This window comes from Rhipicephalus microplus, chromosome X (assembly GCF_043290135.1).
Source record: "Rhipicephalus microplus isolate Deutch F79 chromosome X, USDA_Rmic, whole genome shotgun sequence".
Taxonomy (NCBI): Eukaryota; Metazoa; Arthropoda; class Arachnida; order Ixodida; family Ixodidae; genus Rhipicephalus; species Rhipicephalus microplus.
In genome coordinates, this window is record NC_134710.1 from 79,872,902 (window position 1) to 79,900,491 (window position 27,590).

General features: G+C 46.8%; 1 protein-coding gene and 1 long non-coding RNA gene across 3 annotated transcripts in view; one reads left to right on the forward strand and one right to left on the reverse strand.

Annotated features, from left to right (window-relative positions):
• Positions 1–699: 699 nt before the first annotated feature.
• Positions 700–12,170, reverse strand: LOC119176150 (uncharacterized). 2 transcript variants are annotated; one of them, XM_037427297.2, is made up of 2 exons: positions 11,725–12,170; positions 700–9,149 (listed from the first exon to the last, which is right to left on the reverse strand). In XM_037427297.2, the coding sequence occupies exon 2, from the start codon at positions 9,019–9,021 to the stop codon at positions 2,641–2,643; it is 6,381 nt and encodes a 2,126-aa protein (XP_037283194.2). In that variant the 5' UTR covers positions 9,022–9,149; positions 11,725–12,170; the 3' UTR covers positions 700–2,640. The 2 variants fall into 2 exon arrangements, with proteins under 2 accessions (XP_037283194.2, XP_037283195.2); XM_037427298.2 differs by lacking the exon at positions 11,725–12,170 and adding an exon at positions 11,168–11,326.
• Positions 11,368–27,590, forward strand: part of LOC119176151 (uncharacterized) — a 32,695-nt gene continuing 16,472 nt past the window's right edge. The window contains exon 1 of the long non-coding RNA XR_005110432.2: positions 11,368–11,622. This is a non-coding gene — a long non-coding RNA (uncharacterized LOC119176151). The remainder of the gene's footprint in view (positions 11,623–27,590) is intronic.

A 27,590-nucleotide genomic window follows, 5' to 3' on the forward strand; every position in this document is an offset into this window, starting at 1 on the left:
TCTTTTTTTTTTTTTTTTTCCACCGGCTAGCCTATTTCCTCGAAAACATGGGCAGCTTCGCAAACCTACCTTATTTCCCACATTGGGCAATGTCCACTATTATGTAACATAACGGCCCAATGATACCAGCCATTGAACATGCATGCATACCTTTCCAGGCTTTCTAGAAAACTGGGGGAGTCTCGGTTATTACAAACCTCGAGTTCATAGCAGAATGAAAAAGCATTAAAACGAGCCATTGCTATCAGTATCACACTAGTCTGGGATAAGGGGAAAGTTTATATTGCACTTACACTTGTACATTTGTATATATGTTCAATTTTTCACAAATATTTTAAATATATACATTTAGGGACACCCTTTCGTTTTAGCAATTTATAGGTTTTCAGAAAATTTGTTTAACCTATTTTTCAATTATGCAACACAGAACATAAATTAAAATAGTTTTTCATATTTTAATTATGAAATTGCAGAGTGCAGTGCCTTTTGCCATCAAAATTGGAAAATGTAATGGGAGACCTGCATCACTTCCATACTAACCAACTACCACTGCAAGTAGGAGCAATGGCATTGTCACTGGCTGGCAAGTGCTTGTACCATTTAATTTCATTCACAGTCTGGGACTCAAGTGAAATGAGACACGGGAGCATCCCCCAAGCCAATGAAAAAAAAGTCAAGCAAAAGTTGTGTACACAAAGGTACAAAGCAAGTTGAATGTCTTTATTGTCAACAGCCAAACAAAATTAAAGTCTCTCTCTACAGACTTTTTGGTCTTCACACAATTTGGTTGAACTAGCGATTGCTAAATATCAAGCCCCCTTGAAAGAGGCACAATGCTTTTACAAAGGTTAAGCATAAACACAATTCACCTGAGCTTGTGACGATCACTAAACAAAATGTGCCACTTTTACGGTGATTTTTTCTTTTTTTTTTTTTTTGCACACACTATGTGCAAATCACACAACACAAGGGACCTGCGACTGCATCAAATAAATGGTCCCACCCCCTCATCCCTAATATATGCCATCACACATGTGTAAACACTTAAACCTGCAGTGTTGACACAACTAAACACACAGTGCATGAATGATGCATGAACATGAAACAACTTAAAAGACAAGCAGCTACCAAACACTTACACAAAGGTTAAGCATAAATGCAATTAATTCACCTGAGCTTGTGACGATCACTAAACAAAATGTGCCACTTTTATCGGTGATTTTTCTTCTTTTTGCACACACTATGTGCGAATCACACAACACAAAAGACCTGCGACTGCATCAAATAAATGGTCCCCCCTCCCCCATCCCTAATATATGCCATCACACACGTGTAAACACAGACTTGCAGTGTTAACACCACTAAACAAACAGTGTATGAATGATTCATGAACATGAAACAACTTAGAAGACAAGCAGCTACCAAAGCTGCAGTATTTATCATTACTGCACAACCGTAATGATAAATAATAGCAACAAAGAAATAAGAAAGAAGAAAAGGTCACTGAGTGAAAAAGACACATTCAATCATACACTATGCAACAACATGTGCACAGTGACATACCCACAACCGCAAGTGTTACATAATAGTCCAGTTACTACATACAAAGTATGAACTTGACTAGGGGGGAAAAAAGGGCTCACATTCTCAAGGGACCAAGGACCAGTCATACACTGACCTCTCTTGCTAGCAATGCGTAATCCCTTTACAGCATAGTGCGATTCGAAAAGCTTAATTACAAAGATAAATATCCATACACAGCAACTTCTTTATGAACGAGACAAGTAACACATATTAGTTAACCAATAAAAAAGCAAAACGCAACAGTTAACCAATTGCCGAACAGTGGCAAATTTAGTATTGGCTAGTAATGATTGTTATATAAACTAAACTTCTATACAGTGGCAAATTCAGCAATAGCTACTAATAAATGTTAGATAAACACAAACTTGTATATAAAAGGGTACAAAAAAAAGAGTATATAAATACAAAAAAATGCAGTTCGCATTGTACACTATTAATACACCAAACATACCTGCTAAAAAACTACAACTGTAAAAATGCAGCAGGTAGTTTTATATATTCATATGTATATATGTATATATATTCATATGTATATATATATATATAAAGGCTTCAGGTGTTTCCATCATATGAACAATAAAAAAATGTTTGCTGCCATGGCCGAATGACAGCACGGAAGCCATTAGAACTAAAGCACTGAACAGCCAAAAGCAATCCTGAACTACAATAATAAATGTAAAAGGGGACCAGCGCACGTAAAGAAAGCAACTTAAATGATAAATGATCTGTACATTGGTATATATATAATGGCTTCAGGTGTTTCCATCATATGAACAATAAAAAAAATGTTTGCTGCCATGGCCAAATGACAGCACGGAAGCCATTAGAACTAAAACACTGAACAGCCAAAAGGAATCCTGAACTACAATAATAAATGTAAAAGGGGACCAGCGCACGTAAAGAAAGCAACTTAAATGAAAAATGATCTGTACATTAGAAAACTACACAAACAAAAAAAAACTTGCTAGTGGAAATATTAACTGGACTTGCACTCAAAGAGCACAGCGAAAATCTGTGACATAAAACGTTATCAGAAGTACCAGTTCTGTAGCAACATCACAATGCCCCATCCAGCATTCCTTGAACATTGTCAACATCAGAGGAACAGCCACCTTTGTCACTGTGCTCAGGAAAACGCTCCAAGTCAACAGGAGCACCTTGCTCGGCTACATCAGTTAGCCCGCCACCTTGGTCAAGCTCCTGAACTACTATGCCATGCTGAAGGACTGTAGGTGACTGCATTTCAAATACGTCCTGTGGTACAAGCACAGTGTCATCACCAGAATTTGTTTTGATGGTAGGCAGTGATGAACCAATTTCAATTTCTACGACATCGTCTTGCACTATGCAGGCGGCTACATCAGCTTCCGATTGAAGTTTATCAATCTCTTTGGCTTCTGGTTCTTCCGCAGCACAGCCATGTCCTCCACTAAGTTCAATCTCGACAGCTTCCGATTCTTCCCTTATTTCCAGACAGCCAGATTCTTTGTTTGTGGAGCCAAAGTCTGTAAGATCACACAAAACCTCTTCATCTTCTACCTTGTTATCTTCATCAAAACAGGAGCCACCGTTATGAGCATTCAAGTTGACATCTTGACAAGGGCTCAATGGAATATAATCTTGCTTAGAGCCATTAAGCCCAGCACTGGGTCCGGAAAAATCACATTCCCTTTGCATTTCACATGGGCTGTTCTCCTCGGGTTGCAAATTGTACCTTGAATCTTCAAAACCACACTCGTCTAGCTCTATATTGATAGGCGAATCGGACAGGACAGATTCCTCTGGACCAATGCACAAATGACCACCATCAGCTTCTCCTGTATTGACTTGAAAACCAGTAAGGCTGGAAGAGCAACCAGACCTACTATTTTCAAGTTCCTTTACAATGCATGAACTGTCTGCGTCGGATGCTATGTCCATCTTCAACACTCCCTTCAGGCATTCATCAGTAGCAGCGGCTGAGCCTTCTGAATCATCTAGAACATCTGCTGTTGAAAGCTGACTGGTCTGCTCTATGCTGTGCAGTAATGTGTCCTTGCACTCTGTAGCCACTTCACATTCACTTAAATTCAAGAACTCCCTATCCTCGGGATGCTTAACAGCTTTCAGCACAGGGTCGCTGCCAGCAACAAGAGCTCCACGGTCAGCAGAACCAACATTTTCACATTGGACATCACTAACATCTGGATCCTCAACTATTGAGTCACAGTACACATCCTTTTCATCTTCCATGTCTTCATACTCAGTCGCATCAGGATTGCAAATACGATTGAAGAGATCTTGCGCACTTTCTCCATCTTCTTTGCATGCAGTTTCACTTTCATTCTTGTGCTCTGTATGTGCAGATTCAGCTTCATCAATTTCACTAAGCTGTTTGGTTCCATCCAAGACAACGATGTTGATCACTTGCGTCTTACAACCAGCAGGCATTTCTTCTTTTGAGTTGTTGAGTACAACACTGCTCACCAAGTCATCAAGTGTTTCCTTGCTTGCCAAAACTATGTCATCCACCTCTTGCTCAACTGGTACCATGACAGGAGGCTCATGATTATTGTTGTTCAAGTGTAATTCAGGAGAACTGGACACTGTCGATGAACTGTCGATGGACACTGTCGATGAAGTTGGTGTTGAAGTCGGGCGTGATGGTGTTGCATCATTTTCACCAGCATCATTGCAGTCATGAAGGTTTGGAAAATAATTATCATCTCCGTCATCTCGAAATAGCAATGTCCTGGTGCCATCACTCATCGTACCCCAAATTTCTAACGAATCGCACTTCATGTACGCCTGTGGCTTGTAGTGTCGCATTGGCTGAAAATGACATCTTGCATGGTCCCTCAAAGTCGACGTATGAACAGACCGATAATCGCAGAAGGTACAGCGCATCCCCTCTGAAGTGCAGTGACGTTGAAGGTGATTTACAATGGTCTCGCGTCGATGGAATGCATATGGGCATCGGCTGCAGATGTAAACACGCTTCTCCTCTACAGGTGCTGGTGCAGGAGCCACTGTTCCACTTTCTGATGGAGATGCAGCAGGGCTGGGCTCGGTGCCTTTTTCAGATGGCTGGGGTGTGCTTGTAACCACAAGTGGTGTCGGAGACTTTGGTTTTGTAGTCTCAGATTCAGGCACAAGAACTTTATGAATCTTGCGATGTTTAACAAGGTTTGCTGCAAACTTGACTGAATAGTCGCAGTGCGAACAACAAAATCGTTCTTTGCATCCATGGAGGGCAAGGTGCTTTTGAAAGCGATTGTATTTTGAAAATGATGCAGGGCACTTGTCACATCGAAACGTCTTGCGAGGCTGTTTCTGCTTCAATGCACCTCGGTAGTGAAGGTGTGTGTGTGCATTGACATTGGCTGCACTGTTTGCAGCATAGTTGCAGAAGTGGCAGGCGTACACACCTGAGCTACCATGTAGACTAATGTGGTATTCAAGTGTAGTAGCCTTCTGAAAGACTGCAGGGCAGCGAGTGCAGCGGTGCAGTTGGACTCCCAAACCCCGAGAACCAGCATCTACAAAGGCACGCGTCTCGGCCTTCTCCAGAAGTAACATCTGATCTGCAGCAACTGGCGGCGGAGTAGCAGGCGCCTCAGGCTCTACATTATGACTGCGATCTTGGCTACGAATCTCAGCCAGTGTAAAGCCGTTCTGGCGTTCTGCATATTCTGGTGTGTGGACAAGAAGGTGCTTGTGCAGATGAGGCTTGTGTCTGGCTCTGTAATCACACAAGTGGCATGGATAGAGATGAGCAGAGTTGTGGTATGTCTTATGTGTGTCCAAGTCAGTGTGGCTCTTGAACATGGCTGGACACTTCTCACAGAAGTAACTAAATATCTTCTTGCGTGGTACCACTTTCATCTTGTCTTTTAATGCCGCAATCTCTGACCTTTGCACTGCTGCAGCTGTTGACTCTTGAGCAGACTTTTTGGCAATAGCTGGCCGGGGAGGCAATGCATTTAGATTTTCACAGAATGTCTTCATTCTGTTCAAGTCCAAGGACGGGTTGTCCGCTTTGTGCAGTTTCATGTGGCTGGCGAGAACACCAGTGTTGTTGCATCGATAGCTGCAGAGAAGACACTGGAATTTGGCTCCCTTTGACGCAGTGTGCATACGTTCATGAATTTTCACATTAGCCCTGCGCTTATTAGTCAGAGGACAGAACCTGCACTTGAACATGCGGTGTGCTGTGCCATTGACTATAGTTGTCATGGCTTGGATGCCACCACTGTTTGATGCTCCATTCAACGTTGTTCCATCAGCAGACTTGTGTACCTTTAGATGCTGCGCCATAAGGTGGCTGTGAGTTGACCAATAGTTGCAGTGAGTGCACTTGTGGGGAGCATTCTTGTTTGGTCGATGAAACTGCTTGTGGTACAGGTACTGCGTTTTGTTGTCAGACATGTATGGGCAATGTTCACATGAATGTTTCTTAGCATCTGTCTTCATAGGTAAACGAGGCAGTGCTTCCACGATTGGCTTCTGCTCTGCGTTATGAAGCTGCATGTGACGTGACAAGGTTTTCTTCACATTAGCATAGAATGGGCAGTATTTGCATTTGAAAATAGCTCCTTCTCTTGGCACATGCTGTTTCATATGGAACTCCATGTGGCACCCTTTGGAGCATTGGTAAGGGCACACAGCGCACTTCAAATGTTTTTGTTCTGCACTTGGTGGTGCAGGTGGTGCAGGTGGTGGGGCAGGCTCTTCTTCTTTTAAGCGAAACATAAAGCCTTCCTCCACAAAGGAAACCTTGTTTTCAATGTCCTTTGGGCCAGTGTTGTGTCGGTGCCTCACATGCATTAGAACAATGTGGTACCACTTTGAAACGAAGCTGCAAAGACGGCAACGATAAGGTTTCACTGCTGTATGAGTGCCTAAATGAGCAATAACCACTCTGCGATCACTGTGAGCAAACCTGCAGTGGCCACAATATAACAATTGTTGGCGTCCACTAGTGTCAGGTAGAGGGCCAGCCAAGTCATCCTGGTCACCATACAGTATGTCAGGTGTTACCACAATGTTCTCCGTTTCATCAGGACGGACCAGTTGCACTTCTGAACTGGGCTTCGGAGATGGTGTAGGCTGGAGAACTTTATCGCCTTTAGCAGATTCTTCCACGTCCACAAGATGAACCTTGTACTTGGCATAATTCTTAAACCCAGTTTCATCCATGACTACGAGTTCGGCCTTCTTGTGCTTGAAGTCATTGGCAGACTTTGACTTGATGTGCTTGTTAACATCCCATTGCCAATTTGAACGATAGTTGCACGCTGAGCACATAAACGGCCTTTTGTTGAGGTGCTGTATCATGTGCACATGAAATCGCGAGGCTGTACGAGTCAAAAACGAACATTGTGGACACTTGTACTTCTGAACAATCCTGGCTACTCCTGAAGTAGCCTGGTATGAAGACTGATATTCAATATGCTTTCCAGCAAACTTCCCAGACATAGCTCCACTGTCCTTGCTGCCAGATGCTTCGGCACTTTTAGAGTCATAATCATGGTCCGCATTTTTTGGTTGAGACAGCAAAAATCGCAACACATGGCTGGACTTTGCTTGTTCTACTTCTCCACTGGGGCCGTCAGCTGCTCCAGTATTCTCCTTGTGCATACGGAAAACATGACGTGTCATGTCGCCTTTCCAACGACTTGTGTAAGAACAGTAGGTGCACTTGAAGGGTTTTAAGTTTCCGTGGACCAACTCGTGCTTTCTCAGTTCTGAAATCCAACGTGTGGTATAGCCACATTGGTGGCAGGTATGCATAGGCTGCTTACTCTTTATAGAGATGTCAAGGGCTTGAGTAGAACCTGAATAGCTAGCTCGAGCTGTAGAATCATCAGTTTTTCCCAATTCAATGATGATGGGTGCACTTGTACCAGGACTGGAATCAATGATCTTCTCAGATGGTTCTTCCTGGTGGTCAAGTGTTACATGCTTCTCAAGGTGGTCAAGCTGGTCAAAGCGAACTTGACAAAGAGGGCATCCATGTTTCTTATTCATTTTAAAATGAGTTGCCTCATGTCTCTTGAGCTCGGATGGCCACAGAACTTGCTGAGGACAGTATCGACACTTGCGCATTGCCCCTTCACTTGTCTGAACAACAGCAGTGTCACCAGTTCGTTTCAGAGTCATTCTGAGTGGTGGTGGCGGTGAAACAGAGTCTTCTCCAGCATCTTCATCAATCATGAGCCTGTCATCATCATCATCATTTTCATGTTCAGTGTTTTCTCCCTCACTAGCTGAAGTATCTTTCAAAATTTCATTATGATGATGCAAACAATGGGCAGTGAGGCTTTTACGAGCCATTGTCATGAAGCCACACTTGTTGCAGCGAAACTCGCCATCCGAAGTGTGGTACTTGAGGTGCCTGTCCATGTTCCATTTGTAGCAAGTCTGAAAGTTGCAGAACTGGCACTTAATCTTCGGCAAACTGTGAAAACGCAAATGGCGAGTATAACGACCTTTCTCATGACACACATAGCCACACTGCTGGCAACGATAGAACCGCCGTTTCAAATGCACAGTCTTCTCATGTTCATCCACATGAACTTTGCTCCTCGCATGAAAGTTGCAACTGCTGCATTTGAAGAGCTTCTCTTGAACGTGCATACCGACTTCAGCTGCAGCTGCAAGAGCTTGCGGTGCTGCTGGTGCCACAGTCTTGACATCACGCCTCCGATTTTCACTGTTCATCTCTTCCTTATGGATAATGTTGCAATGTCTCTGTAGTTTCTGTGGTTGTTTAGATGCATACTCGCAAAAGGGGCAGTCGTGAATGTTTATTCTATCACCATGGACATCTTTCCTATGGCTGAGGAACTCTTTTGGCCACTTGGTTACCAAATCACATTCTGAACAAGTGTAGGTTCGCCTTCCAGTACGGCCCTTCTTGTTGGATTCAGGAGGTGAACTCTCACGTGGCCTTTTCCTTGACTGTCCAATGCCTTCACTCTGTTCTTCAGATGCGCCATTTTCCGAATGCGCTTCATCTGTAGCATCACCAGAAACCACTTCTGGCATGAAATCATTCTCAGGTACTTGTTCTAATGCTGCATGGTTATTGTCTCCATCCACCATGTTCACTCTTTCGGCATATTTTGCATACCGTATTCTCTTAGCTTCTAACTTCCTTAAAAGCACATCTAAAAACTGTGGGTGTTCACTTGACGTATGCACTACAAGCTCATCTTGACTCTCACACAACCGGCCACACATTTCGCATACATTGGCACTATTGAGTTTGTGAATGCTACGCCTGTGCCGGTAAAAGTTGGCCTGGTAGCGAGTAACAAATGCACACAGACTGCACCGATAAACGCGTGTGCTATGGTTTAAGGCTACATGATTGGCTAGGTGCTTCCTGTTCTTGCCAACAAATGAACAGCTCTCACATTTGTAATTAGGCATGGTGGGAAATCCAGGCTTCATTCTATTGGCTTTAGTGTCTCCAACCACGGGAATATAGGAATATGCAGTATGGAACTTCACCGTTGGTGTGGCCAGGCTTCCACTTCACAAAACAAGTCACCAAGGCAAGTTCTTGTACTGCAAAGTGTCTGAAAAAGGAATACACATATAATATATGCTAGATACTTGAGCATATCATAGCTTTAACATTTATGCGCATCTAGAATCTAACAATTTCTTTTTCTCTAACCAGCACGAGTTCCGAAAGGGTCGTTCTTGCGAGACTCAACTCGGCGTTCACCACTGACCTACATTCTAACATGAACAGTAATCTACAGACAAATTGTTTATTTCTTGATTTTGCAAAGGCATTTGATCGTGTTGCTCATTGTCGCTCGATATTAAAACTGTCATCACTAAAACTTGATTCACTCACGCTAACATGGCTCAGAAACTTCCCAACTAACCGCCAACAATTCACTATTGCCAACAGTCACTCTTCATCACTTTGTTACGTTTCCTCTGGTGTACCACAGGGCAGTGTTCTTGGTCCCTTACTTTTCCTCATCTACATTAATGACCTGCCTGACAACTTATCCTCATGTATGCGTATATTTGCCGATGACAGCATTATCTATAGTCCCATCCGCAACAATAGCGATCATCTAACACTTCAAAAAGACCTCGAGCATATTAACGAGTGGTGCAAAACATAGCAGATGCAAACTAATCACCTTTAGTCGAAAACGTGATAACTTTAACAGCCAATACATAATTGATAATAACATTGTAGAACGCACTGATCATTACAAATACCTAGGCATAAACTTAACTTCTACACTTTCATGGTCCACACATATCACTTGTATTTGTGCCAGCACATCAAGGTCATTAGGTTCACAAACTGGCTTATCTTGCTCTAATCCATCCTCAACTGGAGTTCGCATCCTCCATTTGGTCACCATATCAACAATACCTCATAGATAACTTAGAATGTATACAGAACAGAGCTAGTTTAGCTTAACACAGATTAAACATAGCCTTGCACTCGAGCCACTGAAAATTCACCGCGACATCTCACTTTTATCACTATTTCACAAACTCATCCACACCAGCATGATGCCATCTGTTCACCTTAATCTAGCACATTGAACTTCCAGCAGACTACATAACACCTTTAGCTTATCACACATGTACAGCAATACTAACCAGTCGGCTCTTCCACGAGCTATTCGTTTGTGGAATGATTTGCCAGATGATCTTGCGTCAGAACAAGACCACACAAAGTTCTATCATACTCTTGAAAAATACTTATGCACCAAAAACAGCTCTATTGCATCTTCGTAATCATCTGTACTTATAGGACTGTTGCTGATATTTTCGCGCTATTGCTAGGTTGTAGTTACTGTCATAATATTTTTTGTATTTCACCTTTACATACTGTAACTAACTTTTCTAGTATGTATTTTGCTTACATGTTCATAAGTTGAACTGCATTTCCTATTATATTCAATATTTGCCTATGTATGTGTAGATATATATGTATACATATTTTTCTAACATATCTGTACTGCCCCCCTTACACAATGCCCCTCGAGGGCTCTGTAAAGTACTGTAAATAATAAATAAATATATGTAACACCGAGACTTTCAAGTGATCACCTCAGTTAAACTCCATGGTCCAGCTAACCTTTGAATATGCACTAGAACAAAAAATATATCATGTGAAACGGAGTCTCATTACAACTGCAGGCAATGAGAGCACCACACACAGTTCCTTCAAGTCGCAAGCCAAGAACTACAATATTCGTGCATCACAGCACGGATACGCTCATTAAGCAGTGCGGTCCGCTAGGCAGCGGATGAGCCTATTGATCTCCGCGATATGGTCATGGACGTACAGTCGGTCACGTCTAACTATTGTGGGCAGTAGCCACTTTTTCTCAGCGCCATAGTATGGAACGAAATTACAAAAAATTGCTTCGCGGACATGTGCTTTACACTTGTCCTCACCTTTCTTGAAACTTAATTCAGTCGTATGGCAAAGATACACAGAAAAAACTGCCACTCATGCACGATAGCTAAAGATTTGGTCGACTGTACGCCTCTTGTAACATACAAACACGGCGGACAGCCGACCACATGCACACGGTGGAGTCACTCCTACCTAGCTGTCCCTGTCAGCGTAAACGCTCAATTGCTGTCTCGCTTCCGCACACGTTCCCTGCATCGAAGGCTTCTTATTGAAAAGCAAACACGCTTTTCATGTCCAGCGCTGTCTATGCAAGCGCCTAACGCTACCCGGCAGATCACCATCACCGGGCGCGACAGGAAAAAAAAACAGAACAAAGAAAAACTGGCTGCGTGCACAGTGTTGCCCACGGAGCGCGGGGCTGCTCACGAAGTCGGGTTCCCAGCTCCAAAGTGTCCGCGCTGACAAGTTCTCGCAACCAATTATAACAAGCAACGCTTCGAGTGCGGATACACAAGCAACGACAACACGTCCACAGCCTTCGATGCGGGGAAACTGCAGGTCGGTGTCACTCGGCGGCCCTCCCAACATGGTTCCTATTCCAACGAAAAGATCGGGCGCGATGAGACGTCCTCTGGTACGCGCAAATGGTGGGTACCACAGTTACGCGGCTATGCGGACAGACGGTCGTTATGCAACAGCTTAGAGTTGGCGTTCTTAGCGATGCGCTATCAATTAGTAAGGTCGCTTACCTCCACGGCGACGTCGATGCGAGCAGCGGCGAGTCTCTTTGTAGCAGGGCAGACAAGGCTGGGGCGCCATGTTGGCCTTTGCCAACACTGCAAGCTCTCGATAACTCTCGGACGGCCTAGGTGATGTTCTCTTGTTCTCAAAGCTAGTGGCAAGACGTATATTCTAGCTGGCGAGCAGGCAGAACTACGTTAGAGGCGACGGTTACGCTAGCCGCCGTGCGTACGAGAACACGGAGAGGGCCCGGCCGCACTCCGCTCCGTCCGCTGCCGATCTGCTAGTCCGTCTGCAGCTCTGGCAGGATCACGTGATGCATCTCCTGGTCCGCCGTGCTGCTGCTCCGCGTGTGGCTCTGCCAGACGTGGGCCATGTGGGGCTGTTCTCTCGCTTATATATGTCCTCGCGCTGGTGTTGCTCGTTGAATGTGCGTTCTCCCTAATTTTCATTCATTCATCGGTGGTTAGTATCACCTGTGTATATATATAAGAGCCGACCCTTGGTTGAGTAGTTGCGTATTGCTGATGCTTCAAAAGGCCGTCAAGACATTCGCTTATCATTGATGTACTTCGTGCTGCCGACTGCTTGATGAGATATTTCAATAGAAGGCGCAAAACAGTGGGGTTGAGTAACAGTATTTGCTCGTTTGCAAATATGCAGATTTTTTTTTTGTTTCGTTTGTTCTGTGACAGATGAGTGATTTATGTAATGGCCTGTCAGAGTTAATATTGCGCTTTATGGTTACCTGCACGCCTGACGTCATTGTGCATTGCCACTTGTGTTATGTTTATTGTTGTGGTGTAAACAATTACGTGATTTATTTGCGTAGTTTTGGACATCGCTAACGTCAAAATTTAACATTTTCGAAGATGTTCAGAAGGTCCCTCATCTTTTCTCTTTTATTTCGTTGGCAGTATTGCCTGATGAGAAAATTCGACCCAATGTTGCAACCTTTCGCCCAAAAGTTACGTACGGCTGCAGCGGGAAAGAAAGAGAAATGAACTTTTTTTTTTTTTGACCAGACTGTAATTTCAGGCGCAGCAGTGCAATGGCTGACGTAACCTAGATGTTGTGGGCTCACATATGTCATATTTTTCAGCATATTAATTATTGACGCCGTAACGCACAGTTAGCATGCACAGTCAAGGGCGGGTACAGGATTTTCTGGATAGGGTAGGGGGCTTGCTTATGGGAAGTCTGGCACCTATAGCTGACTATGGGTGTCAATGCCCATCGTCAGCGTATACATTGAAAAATAAAGGTAGGTGGGGGGGAGGGGGTGCTTAGTACATCCTAATCCTCCCACTCTGGATCCGCCCGTGTGCACAACGATCTAAGTTGTACATCTATTAAGTATCACTGCCTTTTACAGCTGGTACATAGCTGTTATCGCCGAAATGCTCTTAATTTATAACATCACTTGGTTTAACATTTTGTCATCGTACTGTCGTGGTCCCACACATAGATAGGTGTGCGCAAAGGGGGAGTGGGAGAGTAGGGGGTCGGCCGCCCTCCTCCCTTTGTTACCTAAGAGCGGGGGGGGGGGGGGGCGTGAAGTCAGCCCCATACATTGACGTAATAGGGAGGAGGGGAGCGCTTCGACTAACCTTTGCCCCCTCCTAAAGGGCAACCCTGCGCACGCGTATGGCCCCATATGTAACGTATATGAATACTGGCAGATTCGAAGAAAATAATACGCTGAAATACGTGTTTCCAGCTAGTACATGGGTGGGTGGGGGGAGTCTTTACGGCTCTATCCCATGTATTTCTATGGAAGCATGGCCTGGGAACTTTTGACCAGGACTCTACGTCTCCGTGCTGTGGCGGTGCTTTCTCGATCATTATAGTTACCTGCTGCGCCACATTTTTGGTATATGTATGCGTCAGCTTATAGCTTCTACCTTGTAGGTTGACGATTTCTGAAACCATCGCCCTCGCTTGACGGGCTGCGGTTAATAGACAACCTGGAGTACTCATTGCAGAGATTTTTTTTTTTTCGTTTTTATCGTGCCTGCATAATAGTAGTTACTGGGACCTGTCTGTCATGCTAGAGTATACGTTCGCAAGTGTGGCTTCCTCCGTTCACCGGTCGATGCGGATCCCCCTGAGTCCCTGCTGGAAATCCTAGTTTTCCGCCGTCAACCACACCCAGTGCTTAGCAGCCGTTTATTTTCAGCCTTGCGGCCCTCGCTTCTCTTGTCCCGGCGGAAGGGAGGGGGGGGGGGGAGCCAAGAAACTTGGTCGTCGTTATTTGTTCACAAAACTTTCTACCTTCTGAAGAGGCGGTAGCCTTACTTTATGCTCAGTACCACTTAATGAACAGAACATTTGCCACCGTCCGATTCTTTCGAATTAAAATTTCTGGCGTCGTTTAACACGGCAACACCGGTGAACGTGTGTTAATCGAGGGGTGTAGCCTGCTGCTACACGTTAGTTGCTGGTCGCGGCTGATGTCCGTGGCGGAAGCCGTTTTAAAAACTGCAACGTGTCTTTGGACAGTCGGAAAACGATGGAATGAGCTTTGCGCTTCGGGTGCGGCTGAAAGTTGCGGTGGTTGGGGAAGGGGTCACCTGCGCCCCTCCCGCCATCGCTCTCCTGCTTCGCTGCCGGCGGTGCGTTCGATAGCGGCCAGGCCTATGGATGGAATGGGTGCTGATGGCGAGAACGCCTACCTTATCAGGCGCGAGGCGTTTCCTTCATCAAATGTTCCTACGCAGCGAATTGCCCGTCATGGCAATGGCAGCTCTCGTCCGAAGCAGCCGCCCTTTTGGTGCGCGTACCATGCATGTCTGCATGCAATACGTGGCGGACTGCATTGGGCCGCTTGCTTTTTACTTTGACACCAGTGCGGCAGCGCCATGTCGCACTGCCGTTTGGAACGAGCTACGCCAGCGGTTATGTTGGGCCCGGCCGTGCACAGCGCCCGTCAGACAGCCCGCCGCGCTCGCATCGGCAAGTGCCGCGCAGCTGTGCCCATTTCGCTGCAGTGACGCGCGCTTGGCCACTTTTGTTTATCGTTGTAGATAAAGGACCTCCATCGGATGCTGTAGCACCCCGGTACCCTATTATGTGCAGCTAGTACGGCTGCCTTTAATCTACAATATCCATCTGGGTTTCTACGGTAACACTTGAACGACGTGACCATGTTTTAGGGCCCCGATCGTGCGCCTCTGTTCTGTGCACCTCGGCCGGAAGGCTCCGATCCGCATTTCTCATGCTCTGATAGACGCACGGCGTTGTTCGTATTTTCTTATCGCGGCTATTCGTCGCGTGCATTTTTTTTTTGTCTGTTTTGGTGGCTAACTTTGCACATCACCTCAGAAATGCCACGCGGCGTCTTGTGGTTTTGTTGACGTGTTAAAATAAAGTTTGATGGGGTGCTTGTTCGAAAATAGCTACTTGTTGCTATAGGCAAGCGTTCGAAGGCCCCATTTATGAAACGTGGCTTGCGGTCATGTGCGTCGCAAGTTCCACCGGCATGTCGGGATGGTTTGTTAATATAACGCCCATCAAAACCCCCAACCGACACATAGCAGCTCTGCACGCTGCATCCCCGAGGCGGTAGCTTTCTCGCCTTGGGTGAAGCCCTTTATGTAGCAAGTAAATTAGACGCTTTAATTTGCGGACAATTACGTGCGCGTGTTGGTTCTAGAATACAACCCAGTGCTTGTTCTGTGTAGTTATAAGCATATGGTGGTAAGCCGTATCTGTTGGAGGCTGTAGCCACCCCTCTTCTCTCTCCCCCGCAGGCATTTGCTCGGCTCGTGTGCGTTGCTGAATTCGAATTAATGTTACCAGAATGTCGGGGAGTGTTTCGTTACCACTGTTTGTAAAGTCCGCCTCGTACAGCGTGGGCCAGCTCTGCGCCGTGTCACGGCCCGCTCGCAACATTCCGGCCGGTCGATAGCGGTGGGTCGCCATCGCACGATGTGGTTGGGACAAACGAGGGGCAACTGGAGCTGCTGCGCCGGCGGGCAGCTTCCGTGCCGTCTGCTCGGCGCTCGAAAGAGGAAGCAGACGACGTCCTTGAGCCAGATGATCTGCCGCACGCGCCGCGCTGCTGCCTCCCACCTGGCCTCGGGGAGGGAGGCAGCCGCCATGGCCGCCATGTTGGAATAGTGGAGCCGCTCTTCTCTGCTCGGCACGGCGGCGCTCTGGGCTTTCTGTGTCGCTCGCGTGCTACAACTCTGAAATGACGCGGCTTGTTGGTGCGGTAGCTTCAAATATAATGACATTTCTGTCTTTTTTAGGAGCCACATTTTGCGCGACACAGAAGTGACATACGCAAAAGATTGGGACCCTCCTCCATCCCTGTTAGCGCACACTGCTCGGTCAGCTGTTGTGCACTCAAGAGCTAACAAGACGTAGGCCCCTAGCAGCCGTGCCATCGTTACATACTTCATAACTGTGTATACTAATTAGCCTATGACATAGTCCTGAAGCTAAAGCTTCCTGTTGTAATTAGCCTATCAAATAGTCCTGAAGCTAAAGCTTCCTGTTGTTTTGGTGTCTGAGCAATCCGGTGGGTTGATGTAGCGTAAATTAATCATGGACAAAGTATAAGGTAGGAGAAAAGGGTATCGCCAGCGTGCGAGATTTTCACTGAGGATTCGACGGAGAAATGCAACACACGTGTGATTTGACTGAAACATGGGCGTCGGCAGCGGTGTAGCCAACAACCCAAGCCACACCCACCGCGGTGTTACACGGGCTGGCACCCCCTTTCTACCCCAGCCCATGGACTCAGGTGTGCGTTTTAGAACCTCAGGTGCTCGAACTTAATCCAGAGCCTCGCTGTAGCTTGCCTGACTGTAGAACTCTAGAAATCATTACTGTTATTTTAATTGTTTAGCCCACAAGCGTCTCGATGAGTTTAGAAGAACTTACGTTGAATCTCACTGGCATTTTGGTATCACCAAAAGCGACAGAAACGCGCAGGTGCCTGGTGATTCTGCGTTTCTTTTCTTTTTCTGGCGTACGAGACCTTCACCGGCGGGAAGACTATACCTAGCTAGAATATGTTTACACTGCCAGATCACGGTGCTCGCTTGCGCAAGAGCGAGCGTTCTGAACGGGTGAAACTGGCTTTCTGTTTTCCTTACACTTAAGGGCTGAGTAGGAAGCTGACCGCTATAGTGCGTATTGTGATTATTGCTTAGGAGGTGCATTGACTCGGCTTGTCATGTTTGCTAGCTTCAGGTTTGCTAGAATTATCTCTGCGTGACATGCCTAGACTCTAGACGACCGACAAAGTGTCTAATTCGAGCACACGTCGTAGTCCGTCACTCTGTCAGTCGCATTTAGTCATAACGTGCCAGTTAGCACTATCCGTTGCATTTGAAGCTGTGACAACAACGCATAAGGCGGTGTACAACAGCGAAATGCTCTGCCGTGCTAAATCTTGATGTAGGATCGTTTGGTTGGTTCTTTATTTATTCTTTTTCGCTAGTAGCCTGCAGAGTTTTCGTGAACGCCCTAGTGACTTAAGTTCAGTTTTGCTTTTAACTTTGCGGGACGGTCGTTGCCGTAAGCATTTCACAGTATTTATTGGGCAGTGTGTGTTGTTTCGACTGCTACATAGCCGCCACTTTCAGATATCTTCACGTGGCGTGCCAGGTGCCGGCTCATCAGACCAAGAAAAAAAGGTGCGAGAGCCGTTATGGCTGTTCAGTGAAGGCGACTTTCCCGGCTTCATTTCCTCCGGCGGTGGCATATTCATTTCCTTTCAAGTCTCCTCGCGCGGTGTGGCGGGAAGTGGTTTCGAGTCTGGCAGCAGTAACCGCAGCCCAAGCAGGAAACCAGTTTGCGTTCAACAAGGCATGGGGGCGGCTGGGATTCGATGTCGCGGCGCGAGGTGGGGAGGAAGAGGCCCACGGTGCAGGCGCCATGCTGGCCCCGGAGGCCACAAGAGTAGTGCTCCGAGAAACGCGCCGCTGACGTCAGGTTGCCATGACTACCGGTCCTCGCAGGAATCCCGCGCCTGAGACAGCGATGACTCCTTCTTCGGCCACAATCGATTGGCGAGTGCGTGGCCGCGCAGTGAGGGGCTCGCCGAGAAGACGAGGAAGGCGCCCTTTGCTCGGCGCGAATACCAGGGGCGATGTTGGCCCCCGCTGCAGACGCCCAGTGCAGGCCACCGGTTATCGCCGGCTGCGATAACTGGCCGCGGCGGGGAGAGCGAACGAGACAGAAATGGTCGCCCGTGGTCCCACGACTTTCGGCCGTGAGACTACGGACACGCGCGGTATCGTGTGGCAGCACTCCGTCATGAAGGGTGCCGCGGCTGACGTCCATCGCGCGTCGTGCTCTGGGAGCGCATTGTTTTCCGAGCGGCATTCGGCACGAATTCATTGGCAGAGTGCCCGTCGCTCCGGCGAGTAGACGTGCAACCCAGAAAGTTGACCGTGAACGACCCTATATGAATCGGCTGTGCTTATCGTCCGAGTCGAGACAAGCGGCGTTTCGATGACCCTAAACCGAGAACCGCAGTTTTTAATTGCAGCTTGTCCACTAAGTCAGCGCGATTATTGACAATGCGACGAGGACAGTTGAATGCGTGAGAGGCCGGAGCGCGCAAGATGCACAATGCCTTAGTTTCCCATTCGCTGGTAACGAATATCGTTTTATATACTCGTTCACGTCTCGCCAGAGACAATGGAAACGTTGCCGAAGTGTCAATTCTTAGTCTTCACTTTTTTTTTACGCCGCCTCAAATCGAAAATGCCATAGGCACGGGACCCGAACTATCGAGAGAGATGGATGGATGGACTAATTAAATTTCTCCGCGTCTGATTTATCCATCCACGAATCATAGCGTACACTTTTCTTATGACCACCACATGACACCGAGTGACATCTGCAATGACATCGACTTCCGGTGCTCCATCGGAAGCTGGTGTCATTGCTCTCAAGTCATTAAACCCAAACAAAACAAAGGCTCAGGCGAAGTTGTAGACATGGAGTGATGAGGAGTCGTCGGACAAGCCAACGTTTTGACATGTGAATTTCCTTTCGTCAACTGTCTTAATAACCAATAGCCTCCCCACTTTTAAGTAGAGGAGGAAGCATGTGCGCTGAAATGTGCAACTGAAGGTCAGCAGAGTGGGGGGGCACGCTTACATACACCGGTCAATTCAACATAACAGTATAATTAATGGGGGTTTAACGTCCGAAGAGCGCAATACAATTTCGAGAACTCCGTAGTGGAAGGCTCCAGAAATTTCAACCAGTCCGCCGCGGTGGATCAGTGGCTAAAGTGCTCGGCTGCTGACCTCAACTCCCCCCACCCCAAAAGAAAAGGTCGCGGGTTCGACCCTGTCCGTGGTGGTCACATTATTTCGATAGAGGGGAAATAGTTGAGTTAGTGCATGTTCAAGAACACCGGATGGCCGAAATTTACGGAGCGCGGCGTCTCTCATAATCATATCGTGGGTTTGGGAAGTACAACCCCAGATATATTATTATTATTATTATTATTATTATTATTATTATTATTATTTAACGTGCACCTAAATCTAAGCACTCGAGCACTTTCGTGAAATCCCGACCCGATGGGTAAGCAGTTGAACGCCGTAACTGTATACTATATGAGTGGCAGCTTGGGCTAGTTGGTATGGCATGACGATAGTTATAGCGCGAGAACAAAACGACGATGTGTCTTTCGTGTCCTTCTTGTCTCTGTGTCGTCGTTTTGTTTTCGTGCTATAACTATCGTCATGTATACTAGATGACCGTGGCGGGCCGATGAGTTTAACGATTAGGCCTTGATTTTGGGCGTAAGGCATTGAAGCCAAGGAAGAGCGAGGGGGGGGGGGGGTACTCGGAGAGAGAAGCTAGAAGACGGTGCAAGGGGCGAACATCAAATGATAAACATGGAGGAAGTTTTTCCTTCTTCCATGCTGGTAAAGATACTACAGCGAGGGGAAAAAAACCCAAACCGCAAACATGGTGCGGTCACGTCGTTGCAATCTTATGAAAATACTACTCATCATAAATAGATTAATTATAATGCGTCGTCTATACCATCCCCGTCTTTCCCCTTCTTAATATATGTGCTGAGAAGGGATTATAAGAGGGAAAAGAAGAGAAAAGTGAGCCCCGTAACTGTCTGCAGCTGGTGCGACACCTCAACAGTAGCTTACAAGGGATGGGGTGAGGAGGGATTAAAAGGATAGCATTAAAGGTAGAGAGAGAGATGTTCTAAGCCAGCGAGCGAGGACATATCAAGGGGATAGGAGATATAGGAAAGATGGGAACACGGTCACAGGAGTCCGAGGACGGGACACCGCTTGAGAGAGCTCTTGTCGGCGTCAGGAGATGGCGTAGGACAAGTCCAGTAGGTCAGAGCTACGCTGTCGTCGGAGGTCGGCGTCAGGAGATGACGTAGGGCCAGCCCAGTCGGCCAGAGCTACGCTGACGTCGCAGATCGCGAGGGCACAACCGGTCGGCACGGAATCGAGCGAGCGAGTCCATATATATGTGATGAGCTTCTGCAACAGTCCCCGTGCCAGCATGTCCTGCCTACGCGAAGCCGCGGTTAGCATTTCCAAGTTTCGAAAAGGACGGCTCTATATGCGCCTATAGCCTTTACATTTTTAAAAGACAACTCTTGTTACTACGTGCGTGCGACTCGTGCTAACTTCGTGTTTCACGGCGTGACAAGCGTTGTCTGGCGTGCGTGGTATCGCAAACATTTCCAACTGGACGGCCCGGAATAAGTCCGGTCCCGACCGAAACGGCGCCGGACAAGCCATGCTGCAGTATGGAAATACCGGACAGTATCCGGGACGGTTAGTAACCCTAATTGTTGGAGAATTGTTGAGTGGCCTGTACACGCCTCGCCGCCTGGTGTCTTCCGCGTCGACATACATGCTTGCTTCATACATGCCTTCGAGAGATTCTGCTCATCAAATTTTTGTCCTCAAAGCGACTGCTGGAAGGTTAGAACATTATTTTAAAAACACGAAAACGGGCCGATTGCAGCAGTGGAAATTCGCGATCTTGGTGCAATTGAGCCGAACTAATTCCTGGGATTGTTAGGACGACTGCCAAAAGAGACAGGCGAGACAAAAAGTGCGTGCAACTTTGGTGGCCGCGACTACTACAATTTAGGGGAGGTGTAACTTTACTAGTTACACCTCCCCTAAAGCCGTAACTTTAGGGCATGATTAACTTTACTGGCCGTATTATTGTACGCACGCACGCACACACAGACACATACACACTTAGACAAGCTCTTATGCATCAAGTTCGTTCCTCGCAGCTCATCTCCCCGGTATTTGAAGCCTTCGGGAGGTGCACAGTAACCGGGAAGCACGCCGTTGAAATAAAATAGCCTTTCGGCATTTAAGGAACAGCGCAAAACTGGCCCGATAAAACTCAGGCACTCCTATAAACGATTCAGATACAGGGTGTTTCAGCTAAAGAGCACCAAGCAATAAAAAAATGAAAAGTGAGTGTTATACGTGTCTCCAGCTAGCGCACTGTTGTTCTTAGCTGTATGTAGCCACGTCAGGATATTTTTTCCCATCCGCCAAGCACGGTAATTAACAAAGATTGCTTCATGAAAACAAACACATACACATTGTGTGTGTGTGTCGCCGTGTTTCTCTGCGGCATACCTAGTCGCGCTCATGAGTACACGTACGTTCACATTCACGAGTTCTCACTCAAGCTCGTACTCACGTCCATTCACACTAATGAGTACTCACTACGTTCAATCTCGCGATTACTCACCCTCATCAGTTATCACTTGCGTTCACACTCCCTCGCGAGTGTTCTCTCAAGTTCAAGCTCACGAGCTCTCACTCGCGTTCACACTCACCGTGTTCGTATGAGTGCGCTCACGAGTGAGTGTACCGAGCTGTGATAGTGTGTGTCATCAGGCAACGCTTGTGGTGAGATGCACTGCGCTTTTGGAAGTAGTGTAGAGGGTGGCGTGAGGCGCGCTGTTCGCACGTCTTATTGAGGGACCCCACGAAGTTTTCCGTCTTGCTTTGAATGCGAAGCATTACTTTCGAAACATAACCCACTTTGAGCGTTTCTATCTACGCATCTCTCTCTCTCTCTAGATGCCCAAGTCTGGACGCATTCGGGGCCTCAACTGGACACATATCAAAGATTGCATGGGGAGGGCATAAGCGTATGACGAACACGATGAACAGCGCGAGACACTTGACGCGTACGCCATCTCTCTCTCTCTCTCTCTCTCTCTCTCTCTCTCTCTCTCTCTCTCTCTATGCCTTTAATCCTATTCTTTTAATCCCTCCTCACCCCCATCCCTTGTGAGCTATCTGTTGAGGTGTCGCACCTTGATGCAGACAGTTACGGGGCTCACTTTTCTCTTCCTTTCTCTCTTAGAATTACTTTGTACGCCATGCCACCCTTTCCCTCAGTTACGTGTGGCACATGCCCGCATATTACGACCCGTGGAATGCGGGTATTCCGTGGGTCGGGGTATGTGGCAATGAGCCACAGGTGAGTGACCGTTTGTGTCAAACCAGGAACGATGGTGACAGAACTTGAAAAACGTTTACGCGATCACGTCATACGGCGCTTGTGTAGTAGAAAATGCGAGGTAAGTGTCGGCAGTGTTGTGAGGGAAAAAAATCGGAGGAACGACAAGATTAAACACCGCACTTAGAGTCGGAATCGTGAACCCACGCATTTCGCGTGGCAGTCAAGTACTCTACCACAGAGCTATACGAGTGCTTGAAACAACTGATGAGAAAAAAAAAAAAACATTTAATGCGTCATATCGCGCCAACGCCAACTGTCGATGTCGCGTTCACTATAGGGTTACATGTAAGCCGATAGTCAATATGTAATGTAGTAAACATTACATATCTGTGACTCACCAAGATATGTCAACCAGTGCACAACCCGGAAGAATTCGGCGAAAAGCAGTAATGTTCGTGAAAACCGCTTCTTACGATATGCACATAGTCGCACCATATATCGCGCCGTACGTTTCTATAAAACCGGTGCCTGCGCTCTAATGTGAGTACCGTCGATACGACGGACCATGGGATGCCCCTTGGGCGTCATGTAGTCGACGTGACTATTAAACCCACGATCGATCCCGTAGCAGCGAGGGGGGGGGGGACACCTAATAGTCCACCCCTCTCCCTTGCGATTGTTTCTTCAGATAGGTTTCTTTCCTGAAAATAGGTGCTTTTCTCAAATACTCACGGCCTTCAGCAAGTCTTTCCGTGCCCCTCCGGCGAAAAATTTCTCGCCCATAACTACTCAACATGCACAAAGAAGTCGGTCGAACTCGCAACGCTTGAACAATATCTTTTTTTTTTTTTTAATGTGGTGGAGGTCACTATTCGGCTTGTTCGCCTGACATCGACTCTCAGAATGACTGAAACCAAGGGCGTGGGCAGATTTCAGTCATTGTGTGTGTGTGGGGGGGGGGGGGCACGTCTTTGGAATGGTGCGTAATTTTTCGCTTTGTAGGCCATGGCGAAAAAAAAAAATTCGGAGGGTCAAGGGAGAAGGAGGAACGGGTCCGATGTGCCACCCCCTGGCTGCGCCACTGACTGAAATCGGCCGATGTTTTTTTTTTCGTCCGTTGAAAACGAAGTATCAGTTTTTAAAAACTGTATTCTATACACACGTGGGAAGAAATTTGCAAGTTTGCGCTTTACCTACCTCGGTAACCCTGTGTCCATGGCCTTGTTATCCTCAGTTCGTGGTCGCGGCGAATCCCGACACACGGAAGCGGGGGAGTGCAGGAAAGGCTCCTCATACACTGAAGTGCACATTAAAGAACCGCGAGGGTTTGAAATAAGCCGGATGGTCCCCGATATCATCACAGGTTGGTTTATATGTATATTTTCTTTAATAAAATGGTTTCTCTACCTCTATAATCCGGAAGCGATTGCATCATGAAAATTCCCGTAACCACGCGAGCCTTCGTTAGCTCTACGGTGTATTCCATCATGATGGTTGCTATTGTACTTATACTAATGTGTGGCCTCCCGCATCGCTAGGAGTGTGGCCTCCCGCATCGCTGCCCCAGGTGGTCTAAATTTCCGGAGCCCTCCACTACGGCGTCTCTCATAATCATATAGTGGTTTTAAACCCCACATATCAATCCCACATATCGTTAAACCCCACATATCAATCAATCAATCAATCAATCAATCAATCCCGCATCGCTAATACGGTTGAGATACGCCTAGAAATGCCATGCTGCGCCGTCACCAGAATAGATAAAAAGCAGCATGCATGTGTCGTTTTATCAGGGGCACGCAGTGAAAATGACCATATATTTTTTTACTTATCTGCCTTCAGTTTTCCCACGCTTCTTTCACAATTCATTCGGTATCATTTTCATAACTAATGATTGATTGATGTGTGTGGTTTAACGTCCCATAATCACCATATGATTACGAGAGACGCCGTAGTGGAGGGCTCCGGAAATTTAGACCACCTGGGGTTCTTTAACGGGCACCCAAAATCTGAGCACACGGGCCTACAACATTTCCGCCTCCATCGGAAATGCAGCCGCCGCAGCCGGGATTCGAACCTGCGCCCTGCGGGTCAATAACTAAGCAAACGTGCCATGGACTTTTCTTACCAATGCCTTCGATCGTCGGGTACAACTTCAGAAGGCGTCCGCATTCCCAATTTTACGCTGCTCGACTGCTTGCCCGCAAGGCTCGGCCCCGGTGGATGACATTTCGGTCGAGGCGAAATTCTAGCGATCCATGCACTGTGTGATATGAGTGCACGTTAATAAACACCATATGGTCGAAATGTGCGGAGCCCTCCATGGAGCCCCACGGCGTCTCTCGTAATCATACCGTACAGTTTTGGCACGTTATATCCCGGGAAATGTTATTATTGCTTCCACCCTGAATTCAGGTGCATGCGCACAATCGTGCACCAATGAGCGCGCGTTCTAGGCTTACATCATAAGGACCGTGGTCACAAACGTCAGGGTCACTGACCTCTTCGTCGGAGAGGGCCGCCGCGTATACATGGGCTGCAAACCGGAGGCAATCGCGGCTGTCGCGATACGGTCATCTGGGCTCAGTCTCTCGTGCTAGATAGCCTACATACACACTCTGGCCGCGTATGTAGGCTCCCTAGCGCTTATCTACTGAGCTGGCGCGCGATAAGTTCTCTTCTACTCGTTAATAGCGACCATGTGACTGATAGACGATCGGTTTGGAACAATGATCTGGCCATTTGTGATTACGCTAGAACCTCGTAAAGTTACGCTAACTTTACATTCGTCTGAGCGCTGACATCTGTAATTGAAGCTGTCCCCAGATTGTAATTGTATGTAGCTTGCTAGACCCCGCCTGAGGGCATTAGATGCATTCCGCGAATCTTTTCGCGTTCTTCGTGCCAAAATAGTTTTTTTTCTTCTGTAATTTCAATCTTTTAAATCGCCAAACTTGTCTCAAATTAGCTCATGAGGTTTGTAAAATATGTCAGCCGTACCCAGCACAGACTAACTATTGACGAGGTCCCGGGTTGAATTCTGGCCGCGTTTCAACGTTGGCAGAGTACATAAATTTTCCCGCGCACTGTGAGAACCCCTGGCAGTCAAAATTAATCGGATGGTTGTTTGGACTCGCAAAGCCCCACTATATGTGTTGGACACACTACTATATGTACTTTCTACAGGGTTGGTTTGTCTATCGTGAGTATCAGTTGTAGACGTAGGCGCCAAAAACGCGACCACACAACAGACACACTGAAGGACGGGACACACATAGTTGACAGTGAGCACACGTCTTGTGCGCTTGGCGTGGTCGTATTCTACTATTGGCACTTGACATACACCTGTTGCTAGTAGACACTGTTTGTCTTGGTTTTGTTTTCGGTGCGATAGCTGCGTCGGACGTTGGGATTCTATCGTTCGAACCAGAGGCGGACTATCCAGGGTTCATAGAGTTGAAATGAACCGGGCCCTCTAGTTTTAGCTGCCCCTCCAAGGGCCAGAAAAAAAAAAAGGCAGACTTCGTTGTTTTGTTAGAAAAAGTTTAACCCTTCTGCTGGATTTCCCTGATAGAAACAGATTATTTATTTAAATAATCGATATACACGATAAGAGATTGTTCGTCGCATGATGCGCATAATCTTGAAGTCAGCTCACAGTTCTGCAGTCTGTGGTAGAAACCTTTACTTGCCCAAGACCATGCATCGTATAGAGGGAAGGAGCTGATCCAGCGGATGGACACATAGTGTGTTGCGTGTTGGACCGTAGCTGTTAAATCCCCTGACGGGGATTTTAACAGCTACGGTCCAACACGCAAGTCGAAGGCGCATAGAAAGTGGTTCGTGTTTAAAATGTCGTTTAATGCGCTGAATTAAAACAACCGGAATGTAGCAGACGCACAGATATGCTATAGTATATTTTCATTATAGACTAAACAACGCACTATTTAATATTTGTATGGTTCGGAACTTCCTGATTATGCAAGGACTCCGAAGGAGTAATGGAGCTTCATTTTTTTTTTGCTTCTGGCACTGCCGTTCTGTCTTCATTCCTGCTTGTTGGTTACATAGGGAAACTCAAGAGACCATCACTTGGTAAAGGTTGTGCACTGGAAACATCTACGACATATATCCACTAGCTGGTCGCCAGCAGACCCTCACCGCAATTGCTCGAGCGTTGTGATGGGGGTCTCCAACTGACCATCGCCTTTTGAACTTCTTTCACGCAATGCCCGGCATAGCACATGCAACCACGAGCGTCTCAGGTGGACATTATGCTTCTCCGAGCCGACCAGATGCGCGCAGCTTCTTCGCGATAACTTTTTACTTCCTAAATAATAACTTTTTACTTCCTAAGGTTCGTACTAACTATGGTAAATCATCTTCTCTCTTCTGTACCATCACCATATGGAATAATTTGCCCACTCCGCTAAAATGCAAAGCTTCTTTAATTTCATTTAAAAACTCATTAAAAGAGTACCTGTTAAATAGTTGATCTATCTTCTTTGTTTAGTTTTATGCTGTATGTTTGTTTTTTGATTCCATGCCTTTTTGTTTTCATTCTGCTTTGTATACTTTTGTTTCTACGATTCTAACAGCTGCTTGTGCTTTTATTATTTGTAATCATCACCGAGGGTCCCGTTGCAGTCGTGTACTTTGGGACCCTCGTCTGTATATTTTACTCCGTGTAACATCCTTTTATGACATGATAATAAACTGATTGATTGATTGATTGATCACGTAACACCGCTGCCAGGCTCACCGACCCACGAGGCAGCACGGCTCTTAAGACGCATTCTGTGGTTAAAGAAATTTCGTGTGCGCACACAACCGTGTGCGCACAACAGTATGCACACAACACTGCAACAAAGAAGACGTCCAAGTGATATTAAACACTCCTGAGAGGCTCAGAATAAATAAGGCTTTTTTTTTTTTGCAGCTATATCTAAAAAGCGTCAAGTCTCGAGCAGAGCAGGAAAGAAGGGGGTAGGGGCAAGAGGCCTCTCTATTTTTTTTTAACCGGGCCTTCGGCACCGTTAATCCGGCCCTGGTTCGAACTGGTTCGACTTGCTTGCACGTCTACCGCAGAGAAATGCGACGTGTATAGCACAAAGGTGCTGCCCTCCCCGAGCTCGCTTCGCGACAAGTGGGCGTCTGACCCAGTAACATTTGCCGCGAGCGCAACACGAGCTCTCACCACGGCGTCAGAGAGAGAGGCGAGACGGGTGTGCACGCCGCGAGTCGTGCTAGTACACCTATTTCTATAAGCATGCACTTACGAACAGGCCATGACTTCTCGGCTACTGTGTCCTGATGGTGATAATTGCGGGGTTTTACCGCCCCGAAACCATCGTTAGGGAAGTCGTCGTTGCGGAGGGCTCCGGAAATTTCGACCGCGTTGGTTTCTTTAGCT